Raw genomic sequence first — 20,360 nt, forward strand, 5'->3', positions numbered from 1 at the left:
GCATGTCAAAGAATAAGTAAGTACAGTTCTGTCTATTCATCGTTGTTATAATATTCAACTATTTTGACAACTACACAAAATAGTGATTATTATTTTTTAATAAATTAGAAATCATAAATTTAAAATAAAAGAAACACAAACAAAACAAATAAAAAAAAATTAAGAGAATATCATTCACAAATATTATAACATTTGAAGAATTTTACAACTATCATAACATTTGAACAATTTTACATAACCAAGACTCGAACTCAGAAGTTTATATATTAATATATTTGAAGCCGATACATATGAGATTAAGTCTATTGAGGACAAACGTTCACAAGAATGTCTCATATTTTGAAAAATGGGAGAGAGGGAGAGTAAAGTGGATAGAGAGATAAACCAATAGTAGTTCAATAATAATCTAATTTTTACACCAGGTTAGGAATGGGTTGATAAGTTGCCCCATGGTGTAGTTTACTTTTAATTACAGGTGCTATTAAAAATATGGTTGAACTGTTAATATTGATTAGATTACTGATGCGATCATAATTGAAGGTTCAGATCAAAATACTGGATATCTCACTTTTCATTGTATTACCATTCATAACCAAAGATGATCACTATTAAATTGAAATCCAACAGTAGAGATCAACGTCCATAAATTTGAAATCTAAAGACATCAGTAGGAATTTATATTCTCACTCTCTAAATATTTATATATAAATGATGAAATTTGGAATCAATGTTTCCAAATTGAACCCCAGAACTATGAAAAGCATCCGGAAATTTTATCACGCGTTGGCGCCAACAACGTCCTCGGAGACCTTCAACTACTACATCTCCATTCTTCGGCGCTGCGCCATTGATGGTGATCTCTGTGAAGTTAGAGGAGCTCATCTTGATATGAAGCTCTCTGGGTTCCCTTATCTCAGCCTTGGGAACAAGCTCGTTGATGCTTACCTGAAGTGCGGGGCAGTTGATGATGCTCGCAAGGTATTTGATGAAATGCCTCATCCGCATGTTGTGTCTTGGAATGCCATGATATCTTATTATATTCGTTCTAGGAGAAGTCAAGAAGCTGTGAATTTGTATCATAAGATGGTTTTCCACGGTGTTGTGGCTGATGAGTATACGTTTTCGTGTGTTTTGAAAGCATTTGCTGATCTTGGTTATGTTGAAGAAGGCCGGAGAGTGCATGGGCGGCTTGTGATGAATGGTTTGGGATCAGGCAATATGTTTGTTGGAAGTGCATTGGTTGATATGTATGTGAAGTTCGGTAAGTTGAATGAAGCTCGAGTGGTTTTTGATCAGTCTGATGAGAAAGATGTGGTCTTGGTGACTGCTTTAATTGTTGGTTATGTGCAAAATGGTGAAGATTGTCGGGCAGTGCAGCTCTTCTGTGATATGGTGAATGGAGGTGTTCACGCAAATGAGTTCACTTTCGCGAGTGTTTTGATTGCTTGTGGTAATTTGACAGAGTTGCGAAGCGGCATGACCATCCATGGTCTCATTTTTAAAACTGGATTTGAATGTCGGAATGCCTCACAAACATCACTGCTCAGTATGTATTCCAAGTGTGGTTTGGTTGATGAGTCTCTGACAGTCTTTTCGGGGATTTCCAATCGAAATACTGTAACTTGGACTGCGATGATTAGTTGTCTGGTTTACCACCATAGAGAAGAATTAGCATTATCTGTGTTTTGTGACATGCTGCGTGATTCTGTCATGTTGAATGCATTCACCCTATCAACAGCTCTCCGAGGTTGTTCTACGCTTGCACTGTTTGAACAAGGGAAATCGATCCATGGCTATGCAATAAAAATTGGTCTGGATCGGGATAGTTATGTTAGCGTTGGTCTTATTGACACATATGCGAAATGTGGACGTGCTGGAATGGCTAGAATGGTTTTCGATGATTTACCAGCGATTGATCTGGTTTCAATTAACAGCATGATCTATGGTTATGCACAAAATAGTGAAGGATCAAAAGCTGTTGAATTATTCAATATGATGATACAATCAGGTTTAGAACCAAATCATGTGACATTTACTGGTGTCCTCTCTGCTTGCAGTAATGCAGGGCTGCTTGAAGAAGGCCGGCGGTTTTTCTCTTCCATCACTAATGATCATGGCTTAGTACCGTCTATTGATCATTATGCCTGCATGGTTGATTTACTAGGACGTGCTGGAAAACTTGGAGAGGCCGAAGAATTGATAACCAAAATTAAGAGCCCTGATAAAGTTTTATGGAGGACATTGCTTAGTTCATGCAAAATGCATGGTGAAATAGAAATGGCAAAGCTGGCTGCAGCGAGAGTATTAGAACTCGATCCTGGAGATGAGGGAACTTATGTTCTATTGTCCAACATCTATGCATCGTTGGGCAAATGGAATGAAGTCATTAACATCAAATGTGCAATGAGAGAGATGAAATTGAAGAAAGATCCAGCAATGAGCTGGACTGAAGTTAATAGAGAAACTCATACATTCATGGCCGGAGATAGGTCTCACCCAAAGGCGGAAGAGATCTATGAGGAATTGGAAAGGTTGATTGAGAGGACAAAGGAGTTGGGTTATGTTCCGAACACAAGGTTTGTGTTGCAAGAAATGGATGAATTGCAAAAGGAGAAGTCTTTATATTATCACAGTGAGAAGTTGGCAATAGCCTTTGGCGTGTTGAGCAGCTCCAACAAGAGTAATACTACTATCAGTATTTTCAAGAACCTCAGAGTTTGCGGTGATTGCCATACTTGGATAAAATTAGTTTCTCAGGTGATCAAGAAAGAGATAATAGCAAGAGATGCCAAGAGATTTCATCATTTCAAGGATGGGTTGTGTTCCTGTCAAGATTATTGGTGAGAACATGATACAGATATTAAAGGAATTGATCAAATGATACCATTGAGCCTCGAGTACAGCACAATGTGATCACAATGAACTTCTACAGATGTTTGCAGGGGTGATAATTTCATACTCTGTATATGTTTGATCAGTTTAAAACCCGGGGAAGCGGCATTTGATTGTACCATGTGCTTTAATCTATTAATGGAGGTAACACTCCATGTCTTTTCTGTTTCATATCTATGTTTAAAAATATTTTTTCTACCCATTATCTTAACTTAATTAACAGAAGTTTTTCAAGTATATGAAGAAAGAAAAAACATTGAGATTGAGCTTCTATAGATGCTGACTTTGACTTTCGTCATATATTTATTTTGTAGCTTATGCAATCTCAATCGAGGAAAGCAAGAAATATTGGTGATGAACTTGAGTTTCTTCATCAACACCGGAAAGAAATAGACATTTTAATTTATTGATATTTGACTATTACGTTCGATACTTTATAAAATTTTCTTAAAAGTTAATTTAAAAACCCGAAGCCGTCGCCTGAGAGATTCGAACTCTCGCGGGGAAACCCCATGTACTTAGCAGGCACACGCCTTAACCACTCGGCCAAAGCGACGCTGGTATTTGTGGCGTAAACTATACATATATATTAATATAAAATTTCAAGCGCAATAACAAAGACAATCGAGAGAAACTTGGGTTTCGAAGAGATAGCTAATAGATGGAGGCCGACATCGGCGGCGAAGCTCCGGCAGCCCCAGCGGAGGAGCCACGAGACGCACGAGTGGTCCGAGAGCTGCTACGCTCGATGGGGATCGGAGAGGGTGAGTATGAGAGTCGGGTTGTTCTCCAGTTCCTTGAGCTCATGTACCGCTACGTTGTCGACGTGCTTGGTGACGCCCAGGCCTATGCCGAGCATGCCGGAAAGACTTCCCTTGATCCTGACGACGTCCGCCTCGCCATCCAGTCTAAGGTCAACTTCTCCTTCTCTCAGCCCCCGCCCCGCGAGGTATGTTCTTGACCTTGAAACCCTAACCCTAGTTATCAGTACCAATCCGCTTTTTGGGATTAAAGTTTCCATATTTTGATCGTTTCTCTGGAAAATTGCCCTAAATTTTATGGCTTGAACTTGCGCATGGATTATTTATTGAAGTTATTCTGTTCCTAGCTCTAAATCCTATTGTGGACTTGATTTGTGATTGGATTTTACTCTTTAGCTGTTCTATCTAGCCCTAAATATCCATGCCTCTGTGGTTTGCTTTTTTGACTGGATTTTATTGCATTGTTCTTCTATTATAGCCCTAAATTCCTCCATTCATTTAGTGCTTGTGTATAGTTTGGTTGAAGTTCCTATATCTCTTTCTTTGAGGATATTATGCTTTTAGAACCAAACTTTGAGTAGCTTATTGGGATTTTGGAACAATGGAATCTTAGAAAGTGAGATATGGTTTTTTGGAAATCATTTGTTAATGTGTATATATTATTGAATCCATATGCTTTAGTTCTATGCAAGTGGTATTTTAAATCATTTGTGTATTTCTTGCTTGAGTGTAGTCTGCATTTAACTTGGTTGTAAGTGTTGCTTTGCACTTCCAGATGGAAATTTTAAATTAGCACAAAATCCTTATATCTCAATGCTGCTAATGTAAATGCAGTAGTGATGTTGAATTACTTAAGAATGACTTAAGTTGTAGAGTTTTAACATGTTATCTCTTTGCTTTCAATTTTTTAAACTCTTGAGTTTCAACATGGTATACTTGGCTTTTAAAAGCGTACAATTGCTAACCTTTGAGATCAATGCTGAGTTATCTTTTCGTATTAGAACCTAAAATAAGGCCATTTGTTTAAATATATTGGTCATTTACTTGTGGTTCTTTGTTTTCTTCCATTTTTAAGGGTAAAGTAGTGAGGGATCTATTTCTCAAGTTCTCTTTGTTCTTGTTCAGGTCCTTCTTGAGCTAGCAAGGAGCAGAAACAAAATCCCTTTGCCCAAATCTATTGCGCCACCAGGGTCTATCCCTTTGCCACCAGAGCAGGACACCCTGATCAGCCCCAACTACCAGCTGCTGATTCCCAAAAAGCAGTCTGGTGACGTTGACGAGATGGAGGAGGATGAAGATGTTCCCAATCCTAATCCTAATGCAAACCTAAATCCATCTCAAGATTTGAGAACTGGCAATGACCAGCAACAACCACCACAAACCCCACAAAGGGTGTCCTTCCCCCTTAATGCGGTCGCTGCTCATGTTGCAGCCGCAAAGCGTCCACGATGAGTGAGAGAAGGCAAAGGGGGAGCCAGGGCCACCTATTTCCTGGTGAGTTTCGAAGTTTATCTGCTCGATTATTACGCTCCAAGTTAAATATCAGGTATCAAGATTTGAGAACCTCCTCTATTTTCATGTGTTATGTAAATTTGTAGTATTCCTTCACTGCACCTGTATTTCCTCATGAGCACACATACCATTCTCTTCCAACTCCTGGTTCCTAGGAAATTGGCTGAACCAACAGTTCAACAAATTTAAAACTTGTACTTGTTAGGGAAATAAGCAAACTGTGATTGCATCCTAGGAAATTGGCTGAACCAACAGTTCAACAAATTTAAATCTTGTACTTGTTAGGGAAATAAGCAAACTGTGATTGCATCCTAGGAAATTGGCTCAACCAACAGTGCAACAAATTTAAATCTTGTACTTGTTAGGGAAATAAGCAAACTGTGATTGCAATTGGGGGACCGTGGGCTTGTGTAAAGTATTCTACTTGATCTTTTCTCTAATTACGTCGAATTATATCTGCATTCAAAGTCATTCGCCCTTATCATCTCATCAGTTGTTGAGTAGATATCAAAGCATTGCTATCCTCATTTGAAAGTAGCATTCAAAGTATCTCACTGAAACAGAGTATATATGCTTGCGAAATAAGATATGTCTAGCTAAGATCAAGAACCATACAATGCACAGCATACTGAACACATAAAATAGATTGTTGCCCTTTGGTTCAACTTGATGTGATCTATTTCTGTCTTTGTTTGTCATTATTGTGTATGGTTTTTCAATTAAAAATAGTGTGTTTGGTACAAGAACAACAAGTAACTTTTCATGATATTCTTGAAATGCAGAGTGCATCTCAAAGATTGTGGAGCAGAGCATGTGATGATCAAAAGCAAGTCAAGAACTTGGTCATTTTAGATGGAGAAAAGCACACTCATTAATTAACTTAGGCATCATTGAATCATGGATTCAACTTACAAAAATTCAATCCTTGACCAAGCGTGGTCCATAGATGTGCTTAATCAGAAAAACTTGTTCTGTCATTTATAATTTTATAGATTCAGCACGACAATTTTGGCTGTATGAATTTCTTCAGCTTTGTCATTTATAATTTTACAGCATACTGTTTTGCTTCAGTTAGTTAATTTTGAACAGAAATGTTAGCTAATTATATTTTTTGTGTACAACCATAAGTCAAGTGCAAGTTCTTTCTTTTTTTTTTGGTTTGGTTTTTTGACATTTGTCCTCACAAAACTTGAATCTTGTGTGGATATGAACCCAATCCTAGTTTGTTCATGGTTAACTGCCTTCATTCCTGAAGGAATGTGTGGAAAGTGAATTGAATTAGATTATATATATATGAATGTATTTTTTAGAGACATCAATAAATTCAAATCTAAGAAAGTTCGACATCCCACGATTGGCCGTTGATTTTCATCTAACAGTTACTTTTCATTTATGTACAATATATTAATAGTATTAAACCAGACTTATATATATATATATATATATATATAATGGCTTTATGAGAACTTTCAAATGTTGGAGATTATAAATAAATTTAAAACTTTAACAGGGCAAACAAGCAACCTCGGAAACCATATGGACATGGGTATATATTTAAACAAGATCAAAGAAAATGATGGAGTGCCTATGAGTAAAAAAAAACATGATATATAATTTGGTGACGGTTAGACCAAATGAAGTTTAATCAAGAAAATTAAGTTATAGAAATAAAATAATGACTTGGTGTAACACTTCAAATACAAAGAAGTGTGTTTTATTTTTTATTTTTCCTACATGGAAAGTGATAGCAGACCAACTTCATGTAAAGAATGCTTACCATTCTACTTAAGTATTAACCACTATCTTGACAACTTGGTTTTTGGAGAAAATACTTAATTGGTTGCAAACTTGACATCAAAGTCCAACATGGATTTCTTTTTTGAAACATTGGTCAAACTTTGAGTGGTTTTTGTTACTTGGATTCATCAACTTGATTTCTATGAAAGCAATTAATCATTTGACATCGATTCCGTCTTATTTTGGTGTAAGCTAGTACATAAAATAATTAAATAATGTTCTTAGATAATATTGATATTTGAATTCAATGTTTTTTAAAAATAACTTTAAAATTAAAAAAAATTTTGATTTTGTTCCTAAATTAATAATTTTGTAATGATAATTATTTTTATTATTTTCTATTAATCAAATAGGACACACTAATATACATCAATGTAAGATTTTATATTTAATAATGAGTGTGAACTTGGGTATGTATCAAAATATACCCTATCACATGTAGTATTGAAAAGACTATAATACAATATTTAAACTTTTATAAAATATGCAACTTGGTCTAATTTAAGTGAAATTTTAATGGATCATTAAAATGATTGATAATCTTGATTAGAATCAGAAAACATAAACTAGATAAAGGATGAGATCTCTCTTGATATATATATATATATATATATATATATATATATATATATATATATATATATATATATATATATATAATAAAAGAAAGAAAGACCAACAAGATAATATTAAGATCAATAGAAAAAAGGCATAGAAAGTATAGAGATGTATGACCTTCAAACTTGAAGACATTTCAAACATTTTGGGATGGTGGCCGCTCACCTTTCCACAATGCTTCCATGTTTTTAATTAATAAGATATATATATATATTTATTTATTTATTTATTTATTTATTTTTTCAAATATATATATTTATAGATTAATGACGAGCAAATCATGTTCCTCTTTGAACTTGGTCATAGTTCTAGAAAGAAAAGAAAAGAAAGAAAGAAAGAAGACACAATAATGGGGTCCAATAGCAACACTAATGATATTTTTTTTGGAGCAACTAATACTCTTATTATATCCACAAATCTTGATTACTAGTCTCTTTCTTTTGTCTATCTATATTATTATAAAGCAAAAAAATCAAAATAAATAGAAAGTAATTATTTTTTTTCATTTTTTTAACTTTTTAACTTAAATTTATAAAACATGAAGGATAAGCAGTTAAGTGTGTGTTGCAATGCACATTCATGTATATGTAATATAAATAACTTAGAGTATGGGTCGCCGATAGAGCTCTCACCGAGTGGTGAGAGTTCGATTCTCAGCTGAGGGCATATTTCTGGGAGTTGTGAATAGTGGTTGTGTATGGGTGGTTCTAGTGCCCACGTGAGCGTGGCCCCGTCCCCACTTGTTCTACCGAGGCTTGTGCACGTCCCTGCGTCTCTAGTGGGTTCGCCCCGCTCCTCTTTCCAAAAAAAAAAAATATATAAATAACTTATATGCATATATGTCAATATGTGTGTGTGGAAAAAAATAATTGTACAAGAGCATACATATGTTTTGAATTTTTATTAGTACACCATATATATATATATATATATATATTACAAAGATGATAACTGCCGTCAAAAAGATAAATAGGTATGAATGTACACAATTTACGGTAACTTAATGATCTTTTAAAGATAAATCTCTCTTACGATGTAACTCTAGGTGAGAGAAAATATTGTTCCTTCCACAAAATATAAGACTAACAATATTGATGAACAATACTTAGTCCTAGTGTATAGTATATGAAGAATGTTGATAAATAATATTGTGGGAGTAAGTGTTTAAGATTTCACCTTGTTGCACACTGTGGTGAGTTACTATGGATTAACAGTGGTTTTTCTAATTTAAACTTAGTGCACCAATTGAGTTTATATATATATATATAGCCGGCTTGATAATTATCTAATAGTTTGAAATTATAATGTGACGATGATGCATGAACTTGACAATGTGGCTTTTTGGCATTTGGGAAACAATTGTTACATTAAAATCCAACCACTTGAAAATGAAAACTAGTATTTAATTATCATGATTTACTTGTGTATAAAATATTGAATTCAGTAAGAGTTAGTGATGCATGATATCTTTTGGCATTTAGGTAATAATAATATAAATAATGACAACATTAATAATATTTATAGTAAACACAACCACTTGGACATGAAAATTATTGTTTATGGATTTAGTCTGGTTACTAAACCTTAATCAATAAAAAACAATATTTACCAAAATCTCTATTTTTAAAAAAAAATATATAAACATATAAATGTGATAATAAATAAGATCAAAATAAGATGTGCAAGTCAATAATCCATCGTAGTACAATTCCAAACTAAATATTTGCAAACCAAACATTTGAATTCAATCTAAATATTACAAGATTTCAGTTCACCAAAACACACCCTTAATTAGCTACTACTTCAAACAAAGTCAAGGGTCATAAAAGTCATTTCACTTAATACCATGAAGATCTTCCTCCTTGGTTGGTAAACTCTCAATAAGTCTTTATCCTTCTTTTAATAAATCATTATGATTAAATGATATTGAATAATTAATCTATATGTATATATATATATATATATATATATATGTATTTAAGAGAGTAAAAAAACTACAACTATATTAAAATAATAGTTAAAAATATATAGATTAATTTTAACCACCTCTAATGATTAAGTTGTTAAATTACAAGCGGAGAATGTAAAAAACACAATATATATATATATATATATATATATATATATATATATATATATAAGAACAACCCAGATAACAAATGATGTATATATATATATATATATGTTAAACTGTAGTCTCTAGTCAACACCCACGTCAAAAGTAATTACTATATTTGAAGTCATGTTATATGTTTTCCCTAATTAGAGAGTGAGTGGAGGAAATCAAAAGTGTGCTTGGTTGTGGACGCTAAAATTTCTAACCTATTCCTATATATATATATAATATATACCATCACTATGATAGTTACCATCTTGATAAGAAAGAGTTAGTATAACATTTTTCTTCCTAATAAAAACGAAGCTTCCAGACATACTTATTTCAAGTGATTTATTCATAATTTTTTTATTAAAAAAAAAAAACTATGATAACTTAAAGAATAGCCTATCTATTTTTTTCATCATATATATATATATATAGAGAGAGAGCATAAGTCCTCAACACTTGAAGGAATAATTAATCTCCATCCTCTCTCTTTCTCTCTTCCATATCTCTTCCATTAATGCATGGCATATATATATATATATATATATATATATGAGAAGATGAACAAGCTTGGCATCAAAATTTGAAGATGGTGAAGACTTCACAAAAGAGGTCAATGATCATCACATGTTGTTTTAGCAAACAAGAAGAAGAGATCAACCTCAAAACAGCAAAGCCCAAACTCGGGATAACCAAATCCTCTTTTCGTAGGTTGTCATTCTCCGATATTAGTAACTCCACATCCCCTGAAGACTTATCTTTATCTTTAGTCGGCTCCAATCTCTATGTCTTCACTTTGCATGAGCTAAAACTCGCTACTCAAAGCTTCTCTACAGCTAACTTCCTCGGCGAAGGCGGCTTCGGTCCCGTCTTCAAAGGCTTTGTCGATGAAAAAGTTCGGCCGGGTCTCAAAGCTCAGACTGTCGCCGTCAAAGTCTTAGACTTAGACGGCGCTCAGGGACACAAAGAATGGCTTGTGAGTATAACCGGATACAAAATAATAATATTCACTACTGCAATATGATAGTTGGTATTTTATTCTCTTCTCTACGGTTCAAATATCTAGATTTTAAATCATACTCATGACTTATTCATAATTTTAAAATAATAATAATAAATTTAGCATGTTAAAAATAAATAAATTTTTTTATAAGTATTTATGATTTATGAGTACAGTGATATGATATAGATATAAAAACTAATAATATAATATAGAAATTAAGGAAACATGATAATATAATAGAAAAAAAAAAAAATTTAAAATGATTGTTATGTCATGTAGGCTGAGGTGATATTTTTGGGACAGTTGAGGCATCCACATCTTGTGAAGTTGATTGGTTATTGTTGTGAAGATGAACAAAGGTTGCTTGTTTATGAGTTCATGGCTAAAGGGAGCTTGGAGAACCATCTCTTCAAAAGTAATTGCTATAATAATTGATCTCCATCTTATTATTATTATTATTATTATTATTATTATTATTATTATTATTATATATTTTTAATTTTCATGTTGTTCAATAGATTAAGAGAGAATTTGGCTTTTTATATTTGTAGGATTGGTTTTTATTTTCTTTTTTAATATGTATATATATAGATAATTTATGTATTTTTGGTTTTATTTTCTTTTGTAGGTTAATAAAGGATTAGTGAATTTTGCTTATCTTTTTTTTTTAATTTACTAAATAATTAAGGAATTTGAAGTGGTGTATATGTAATTATAAGCAAGTTTAGTAAAGGAAGACAAATGACATCTTACCAAACTTTAAAATCCTTTTTAAACAAAAATATAAGCATTCCCTTTTTTTTTCCCTTAGAACTCAAGAGAATAAATTAATTGACACTTTTTGAATTAATCTAGAAAGAAAATTTCATAATAATAATAATAATAATAATAATAATAATAAAGCTTGATTGATTTGTATAAATATTGTGAAATTTTTCAGGGTTTTTTGTAAGTTTGCCATGGGCAACAAGGTTGAAGATTGCAGTGGGAGCTGCCAAAGGACTTGCATTTCTCCATGAAACTGAGAAGCCTGTCATTTATAGAGATTTCAAAGCTTCAAATATTTTACTAGATTCGGTATCTAATTTATTTTCCTTTATTTTCCTTTTAATATAATTTTTATTATGCATTTTCTCTTCTAATTTTTTTTAATATAATTAATTTTTAGATTACCAACCTATTTTAACTGGCTTTTTTAATCCATATGAATTAGTTCAAATGGATAAATAAAAAAACCAAATGGAATAATTAAAAAATAAAGATTGAGTTTTTATTTGAGGGGTTTTTTTTTTAAAAAAAAAAGAAGAATATTTTTAGATGAATTTTATTTTATTTCTTAAACATCAAACTTTATTAGAAAATAATATTTATATTTAAGAGGAAATTATTAAATAGAGGATGAGTTTAAATTTCAGGAATATAAAGCAAAGCTTTCAGATTTTGGGCTTGCAAAAGATGGGCCGGAAGGAGATGAGACTCATGTTTCCACACGTGTGATGGGAACCCAAGGTTATGCTGCACCAGAATATATAATGACTGGTAAATTACCAAAATCACCCTCTCCTCATTACAAGTTTCATGTTTTTTTATTCAACTACAATAGGGGTATTCATGGAATTTATGAAACACATTTTTTTTTTTTTTTTGGGTGTGTGTTTTAATTATATATACATTGCATTGTTGTTTAATATTCTGAAAGAGTTTCTCAATCTTTGGAAGTATTTGAAATTTCCTTTTTTTTTAATTTATTTTTATAAATTTAAAAGAAGAAAACAATGGTGGAATTAGATTAGAGCTTTTAAATACATCAGAACTCATAACATTTTCATTAAAATGCTGATTAAACCTAAACTCAATGAACCATGTACTCATGCAGGTCATCTTACTACAAAAAGCGATGTTTATAGTTTTGGGGTAGTTTTAATGGAACTACTAACCGGAAGAAAATCAACAGATAAAACTCGACCAGCCAAAGAACAAAACTTAGTTGAATTTGGTCGACCTTATTTAAAAGACGAGCGAAAACTAACCCGAATAATGGACCCAAGCATGGATGGTCAGTACTCAACAAGGATTGCAATGAAGGTGGCATCAATAGCATACCAGTGCCTGAGCCAGAGTCCTAAATCAAGGCCTCAAATGTCAGCTATTGTTGATGCATTGGAGCCATTGGAAAAACTTGAAGACATTAACAATGAGCCTTTTGTTTATACAATTACTAGTACCACTATTACAAATAATAATAATAATAATAATAATAATAATAATAATAATAATAATTCATGGAATGAATTGGATGATAAGGAGGATGGAAATGAAGTTAGATTCAATCAACAATACAATGGGCATATACATAAGTTGAGGTCACCAAAAACACCTAGTTTTTTTTATGGATTGGAGAGAAGAAATTCTCAGAAGAATCATCAATCAGGGTAAGTAGCAGGATTTGTGGAGGAGGTTGGATCATTGCAACTATTTGTTGTTTCATGGTTATTTCTTTGTCTGCTTGATGGGAAAGAGCTCATGCATTATTTTGCCTGAGTGTTGATGAATTTGTGGATATTTATTGGGAGATTATGAAGATTGTAATTGTGAGATATTAATGGGTAAAACTTCAAGAATTTAAAGGCAAAAAATAAAAAGAAACTGCCTTTTTATTCTCTTTGAAGTTGAAAGTGTTTTTTTTTTTTTGTCCCTATTTAATTTTTAACCAAAGTGCCCCACTGTTTCTACTCTTTTTTCCTGTATCTAAAATAACTTTTCAATAATAATAATAATATTAAATCAATAATCAATTCATGAAAATAAATACCGGCCTGCAAATAGAAGCCCAACGAAATTTATACTCAGAATATACCAACCAAAATACAAGTTCACCAATACATACATACAACGCCTTCTTGGAAAATCACACAGTTCAATCCAGAAAAAATCAAGATACTACTAGTAAATACATCTTCGTAAAGGAAAAAAAAAAACACCAGTGAAACGATTACCAGAAAGAATGATCAACACTCTTTCAAATTGAGCTCGGTGATGAAAATGACGGTTAAATTTAGTACCACAAACAAAAAAATAATAAACACAAATTATGAACTCAATCCACACGAACAACTCGATTTACCGTGCACGTCACTAGATTGCAGATTTCTCGCCTTGTGATTGTTCTATCATCTTTGAAAATCACTAGAAATTGTAATAAGATCGATCCACCTGAAACTAAGCTTCGGCATCTTTTACAGTCATTAACAAATTTACAACAGAACCGCTAAGAATGGAATCTGACGTTAAGATCCATAAATGATGTATGTATGTATGTATATCTTCCTATTTGTGTTGTAGATCAGAATTTAGAATTTCTTTTTGCAATTATTACCTCTAGATGCTGAAGAATTTGACAGTAATAAAAAATTCAGATTGAATGATGTATTAGAACAGAGAAGCAGGCCTTTGTTACTGCTGGCCTTCAATTTTTAGTGAAACCAGTTCACTTTCTTGTTGTTCACCCCTGAACTTCAACCAAGGAGAAAACCACCGTTGATGTCTCTCAGGTATCCACCTAACAATGTCGAATTCAATTTTACTCCAGACGCATAGATTTGATAAAATACGGAGATAATTGCTTTGAATATGAAATTAAGTGACTAAAATTCAATTGGAACTTACATATCCAATCGCTCCGCGATTGCCCGTCTCACTGAAGAATTAAGCCCGTAAGCAATGGAATTAAACAGGCCCTGAAAAACAAGACACAGAAACAAATGTCATCTTCAGCTGCAAGTACTTGTGTATATAGATAACCTCCATGGACATTCTATTTGCTTCATAAATAAATGCAACATAACATGAGGACCTTTTCTCATGCAGCAAAAGCAATTAAATTTAGTAAGGAAACACATAACAAAGGACATTTGCAATGCGCGTAAGATTCAAGTTACATGATTTCAGTACATTTATGCAGAAATAACAGTTCGGCCATGTGTGATCATTTCAGGAACAAAAATTTCAATATACAAGAATTAACTAGATGAAGAAAGTGCATACCATAAGTCCTGCAAACAGAACATCAAGAACTGAAAGCCAAAAGAGCTTATGCCCTGGATAAATGAAGTCGTGTATTCGGTTGATTGTTCCAAAAGTCCATGATCCAATCAAAATCAAAGGATAGTAGCCCCATCTATTAAGGGCCTGCAAAAGTAACAAAATAAATTAACACCACAAAAAGAGTTCTTGAGAAGTATTTCAATAACAAGGCCAAGTATAGCATCCAGTACAGAGATCCCCCCAATCCCAAAAATCTGAAACACGGGATTACACAGTAGAGAGTGCAGCTTACAAGCTAAAGGCAATAAGACATCCCATAGTTGAGATTTTCTTATTTTCAATGGCCACAAGGAGTTAGATTTAGAGTTCTACAATTTATTTAACATTATAAGCTCAAATAAACCTTATATCTAGTGTTTACCAATAGATTTGTGTAATAATTGACAAAAGTGGAGATTAAAAAATATCTCCCCGCAAAAGAGATTCCAGTAATTGGATGCTTTCCGAATTTGGGCAAACAAATTCTAAACAACTCCATTGTAATAAATAAGGTAACTTTATTAAGTGCTTACCTCCAACCCTTGAACTAATCTGAACCTTCCACAAGTAAATATAGAGGAAAATTAAGAGGGCATTAGGCTGGAGGAATCTTGCCAAATTCCTAGCATCTTGTAAAGGCGTGTAACATGCCTATGTTTGGTAGACACTAATTTAGCTATATCTCCAGGTATATAACAATTCCAAGATCTCAACTTTCCAAGAAATCATGGTCAAGTGGTTCCCATTCAATACCTGTGTAATGTCACAATCCCAATGGTTGGAAAGTTTACAAATGTTTTTACTCCAAAAATGCCCTTTTTGAACAATCTACTGAACTACTCATTACTATATATTATTATATGGATTGGCTTATGTCTGATATGTATGGATGGATATATATATATGTATGGATGAATATTAGATCGACTCAATTCTTATTATGTGGATGGCTATTGTATGAATTCACTACATCATTATTTTGATCAAGTGGTTGTTTTTCTTGTCATCTAGTTTTATTGGGATGTTGTACATTGACAATACTTGACAAGTGTTCATTTTATGTGGTAGACTAGCATGTTATACTATTCTCAAACATTGGTATGAATTTTGTTCTAAACGGGAAACTCAATTCTAATGTAGATTTTATTCATATTTTCCTTTGTCTTAATTAAATGCCTACTTTAACATATTTTGATTCTATGCATACATTTCATGATTGTATAAGAAAATTAAGGAATTTTTTTCAAGTATGTCCTCTCTTTTAAATAGCAAAAGCCCGATCTTTTATGTGTTAAATGTATTATAAACATAAAAGATAGTCAGGAAATTTAATTTTGTAATATAATAATATGCCCATCCAAATTTTGTGCATACCAAATATGTCATCTTTGAGCTGAATTACTCACAAACCAAACATGGTGTCCTAACATTCTTACAAAGCAATTTCTTTAGAGTTAAATTCATAGAATATGGTCATGTAAGCAAATCTTGCAACCCATGAACCAAACACCCCTTAAAGGTGTTTTATTCATGATTAAATAGAACCTTTCATTAAGTGAATCACAAGACAACTGAGATCATCAGATTATGTATGACAATCAATCAACACATTTACCGTTCTCAGCTTAGATAAAGAAAGAGAGAGAGATAACAAGTGGAAGAGGAAAAACCTTCACATCTGCTCTTGAATCAAGGTGGTTTGACCTATCTGATATGCCAACAGCCATCTGCAAGAATTTGTTACACATAAATTGCATGGTTTTAAACAGAGATCAAACTGTAATCACAAAATATTTGTAGATAAAAAACACCAACTGTGAAGATGGATTAATATCATCACACATCTATAAACTTACATCAAGAAGAACATACCCGTCTTGCATTGTTTAGCATGCGAATGACTTGAAAATATGTAAATCCATTGTAAAGAATAGCACCCCATAACACAGCGTAAAATGTCATGAAGTGAGCTACCTGCATACAAAAGCAGTAGTGTGTAAATTGAGACATAAGGAGCAAAAAATAAAAACAAAAATAAAAATAAAATAAAATAATTAAAATTAAAATTAAAATTAGAAAAGCAACTAACAAATATGTAGGCAACAGTGTGCAATCCCACTGCATTAGAAATACTACTGACAAAACTTTACTAAAAATACTCACAATAAGAATTTGATTTAGAACCTTAACTATGGCCAGTAGAGAATCAGCTTGCATCTTAAACTCTAAATTTGGAAAGAAAACACAAAATTGCTATAGTCATCAACAGGTAAACCTTGCATTTTTCATGCTAAATTCAAGTATTATCTCAATATTAAGAACAAACTTCATAAGGCCTAAGCTTTGAACCTAAATTTGCACCCTTATTGTTCCACCCAAGTCCTCAAATTATATGAGTTTTTAAAAGACAGAACAAATTCTGCACACTTTCCATATATTCTAATAAGGAGGCCCTCACCCAACAAATCAGCAGTGATTTCAATGGCATACAGATGCAATAAACCACAAGAAAATTACACTCAGGAATATTCATAACAGACAATGGCAATTATCTCATAGTTGAAAAAAAAGTAAATGAGAGAAATAAGCAGACAAAATGTAGGGTCAGTTGATCATTATCATAAGTACATATCTTCCAACCAACTAAAGAATTTAATGCCATTCAAATTTCCTAACAAGAAACCATGAACATGCCTTTCCTGTGCTCCCATTCTCAGTCCAACACCAGGCACCTGATTGTCCATAATCACTACCTATCGAACGCAGGATAGTCATGACAAGTGAAGCCCCTATCAGATGGAGAATACCACATGTTAAATAGCAAAAATAACAGTGCAATTCATATTAAAGGAAAACCAAAGGGCCATAAAAAAAATTATAAGGCTTGTCGTGTTTTGTGATAGTATGGCATGCAAGGTGAACAAAACATTTCGAAAGGCAGTAACAAGAACATGGAACTTAACCAAAGATGCTTTGAGAAACCTAAGTGAATCAATGTTGGAAAACCAGTACCCAACCATGAATAATCCAACATTTTTTTTTTCTTTTTTCTTATTAAGAGATAAAAAAACATGCTTTGACAACATAATTTGCAACATCCTATTGTTTCAATGGAAATCGCAATAAAGATGTACAAAGCACGTGTGTGTATATACATTAGATTGTCTGTTATGGGATAAAACAGGTATTATGCCAGCAGCTTCTCAAGCTTAAAACACACACACACACAAAAGAGAACTTGTGATGTTAGACCAAACAGTGGTACTAAATGCAGCATGGCAAAACTTGCAAACCGTGAAAATCTAGAGATACTGCCTATAAATATGTTGCCTGCAAGATAACAAAGTCAACACCCCAAAAACAAATTAATATAAACATATAGATTTTTCTCTGCGTGAAAATAGCAAACTATGATAATGACAAGAAAACTATCATACATACCACAAGAAAAAAATTAAGATTTGCTATTCTAAGTTTCTAACTAGTGAAAAGGAATATGCAAGGAGCTTATTAAAAAGGAACATTAAGTTATTAATATGATGGTTCAATCAAAGTAGAAAAGTTATCAAGTGAACATAAATTACCCCAAACATACAAGTGAAAGATAGATCCAAAATCTTCAACATCTGTTTTGTGTTTAACAACAGTACGATGGAGAGTAAAAGCAATGGTTGTAGTCCATAAAAAGGATGCCACACAAAAAAAGTGTGCACTGTAATCTTGAACATAACAAAAGAAAGTTGTTGATGGATCCCTGCAAGATAAGTACAGCAAGATAATGTCACTTTTCAGTATGTACATAACTACTGTTAATTAGAGGCATCTCAGGAGACATGTCATGTTACGCAATATTGCTTAAAATCAATGGTAGAAAAGTTGAGAATATTGAGTGTGAAAGAAAAGATCAAACTTTAATGTCCAAAAGATGACATATTGCCTTGTTTTTTCTTTCTCTTCTAAAGAAATAAGACAAGGAGATAACATTATGAAAAGAACATGTCATATCAACTCAAAATTGCTAAATTACAATCTGCAAATCTTTAAAGAACCAGAAGAAACTCCAAAAAGACCAATTATTTATGTGGGCATAGATTACTGTAGCAATGACACTAATGTCAGTTCTGATAGAATTGAAAAATTCTTCTTATTAGGAAACCCAGTGCACACCCATACTCCCCATCAAGTTGGTGATCTATTGCCAGCTGCTTAGAAATGAAACAACCTGCAAAATGACCACTTTGAGTTTTTCTAATTTGTGCCCCTAAAATGTGAAATCATCTGATTTTCCATCTACCAGATTCACTTTACCAGCCTGCCAATCAATTGGCTTTCTTCTGTCTCTCTTCAGATGTCATAGCAAACAGCAATATCATTGAAACATACACCTTTTATTTTGAGGTAGAAGAAGTGGCATTCAACTTCAGGTTTAATTACTTACCTACTGACACTCATAAAAACAATCTCATTGGACAAAAATCATGACACGCTTTGTCATATTAGCCTAAATATAATACAAGTAATTGATATCAAAACAAGATTTCATGCTTTCAGCAAAAACTACAAATTATCCAATAAACATTACAGTGCACAAACAAGCATATGCACAGCAAAAGATAAAAGCACAAATTCAAAGTTTAGTAATTACAGTTGCAATCAAAGAAGAGCCATACCCTACTATACTGAAGAAGCTGCAAAACATATCCTGCAACATGAAAACTCTCCAAATTAGCAATAAAATAAAGCAGCAAAATTTCAGGTCTAATCACTAATAACCATGTCATTGGTTATGTTCAAATTCATGGTATTTACGTCAGATCTCCAGACTCTAAACGATCAACTCGAGGGACATTGCATCACTGTGCTGCAATCAAACCCTAATTCCTACACCTCCCTCTCGATCTCAATCAATTCAAAGAAATTCACGAAATTACTCATAACGCTACTGCCAGGAAGAGAAGAACAGTAGAGGGGTGAGAATTACGGAGAGGGCGAGGAAGAAGACGAGCTTGAAGGAGAACTTGCGAAGGTCCCTAAAGAGAAGGTAGCAGAGCACGATGAAGGCCGATCCCGCAAGGGACAGCGCCGCCGACCCAGATCCCACCGCTGCCAGCACCCGCCGTTCTCCGGCCGTTATCCCCGGCGGCGCCTCCGCCACCATCGCCTTCCAATCGTCGGGGATCAAGATTCCGGTGAGAAGCTTGGGCAGCGAATGAGACCTCTTCTGATTCGATATCAACCGTCCATCTCTTTCTCCTTAAGATCAAATCCACGGGCTTAGGTTAATATTAGTGTAATTTGATTACTTACGAGGGGTGCTTCATAAATTTACATCCGTATTTACACTTTTGTGCAAAAGGACGCCTAATATTGAGGAATTTAGATGTTGGTAATATTTGAATATGACTAATTTTAAGGGTTTTTCCATAAATTCTCATCAGAAGTGCTACTTTACAAAGAAAATCTCGAGACACGTTGATTAAATTAGAAGTTGATGATGTATGCATAGTACACCCTGAATTTTATGGAAATTACATTTGATCTTAGTGATGTAATATAATTAAATTCAAGGGGTTCTATATACATTTTTTAT

The 20,360-nt window shown here is 33.1% G+C and overlaps 4 protein-coding genes and 1 non-coding gene across 5 annotated transcripts; 3 read left to right on the plus strand and 2 right to left on the minus strand.

Annotated features, from left to right (window-relative positions):
- Window positions 1–735: 735 nt before the first annotated feature.
- Window positions 736–3,317, plus strand: LOC120260831 (pentatricopeptide repeat-containing protein At5g65570). Its single transcript, XM_039268399.1, has 2 exons — window positions 736–3,036; window positions 3,207–3,317. Exon 1 carries the CDS (start codon window positions 754–756, stop codon window positions 2,842–2,844), a length of 2,091 nt encoding a protein of 696 aa, XP_039124333.1. The 5' UTR covers window positions 736–753; the 3' UTR covers window positions 2,845–3,036; window positions 3,207–3,317.
- Window positions 3,318–3,366: 49 nt separating this feature from the next.
- Window positions 3,367–3,448, minus strand: TRNAS-GCU. Its single transcript has one exon. It is a non-coding gene; the product is annotated as a tRNA-Ser (tRNA).
- A 73-nt stretch (window positions 3,449–3,521) lies between these two features.
- LOC120261707 (transcription initiation factor TFIID subunit 9) lies at window positions 3,522–6,297 on the plus strand. The gene is made up of 3 exons (XM_039269689.1): window positions 3,522–3,841; window positions 4,779–5,147; window positions 5,948–6,297. Exons 1-2 carry the CDS (start codon window positions 3,554–3,556, stop codon window positions 5,103–5,105), a joined length of 615 nt encoding a protein of 204 aa, XP_039125623.1. The 5' UTR covers window positions 3,522–3,553; the 3' UTR covers window positions 5,106–5,147; window positions 5,948–6,297.
- A 3,841-nt stretch (window positions 6,298–10,138) lies between these two features.
- On the plus strand, window positions 10,139–13,284 carry LOC120261705 (serine/threonine-protein kinase RIPK-like). Its single transcript, XM_039269687.1, has 5 exons — window positions 10,139–10,660; window positions 10,967–11,102; window positions 11,628–11,764; window positions 12,103–12,226; window positions 12,564–13,284. Exons 1-5 carry the CDS (start codon window positions 10,274–10,276, stop codon window positions 13,121–13,123), a joined length of 1,344 nt encoding a protein of 447 aa, XP_039125621.1. The 5' UTR covers window positions 10,139–10,273; the 3' UTR covers window positions 13,124–13,284.
- A 228-nt stretch (window positions 13,285–13,512) lies between these two features.
- Window positions 13,513–20,097, minus strand: LOC120261706 (G-protein coupled receptor 1). Its single transcript, XM_039269688.1, has 9 exons — window positions 19,752–20,097; window positions 19,441–19,472; window positions 18,355–18,524; window positions 17,465–17,559; window positions 16,643–16,744; window positions 16,441–16,497; window positions 14,732–14,875; window positions 14,354–14,424; window positions 13,513–14,246 (listed from the first exon to the last, which is right to left on the minus strand). Exons 1-9 carry the CDS (start codon window positions 19,926–19,928, stop codon window positions 14,141–14,143), a joined length of 954 nt encoding a protein of 317 aa, XP_039125622.1. The 5' UTR covers window positions 19,929–20,097; the 3' UTR covers window positions 13,513–14,140.
- Window positions 20,098–20,360: the final 263 nt, after the last annotated feature.

The sequence above is a fragment of the Dioscorea cayenensis genome, chromosome 5 (assembly GCF_009730915.1).
Source record: "Dioscorea cayenensis subsp. rotundata cultivar TDr96_F1 chromosome 5, TDr96_F1_v2_PseudoChromosome.rev07_lg8_w22 25.fasta, whole genome shotgun sequence".
NCBI classification, from domain to species: Eukaryota; Viridiplantae; Streptophyta; class Magnoliopsida; order Dioscoreales; family Dioscoreaceae; genus Dioscorea; species Dioscorea cayenensis.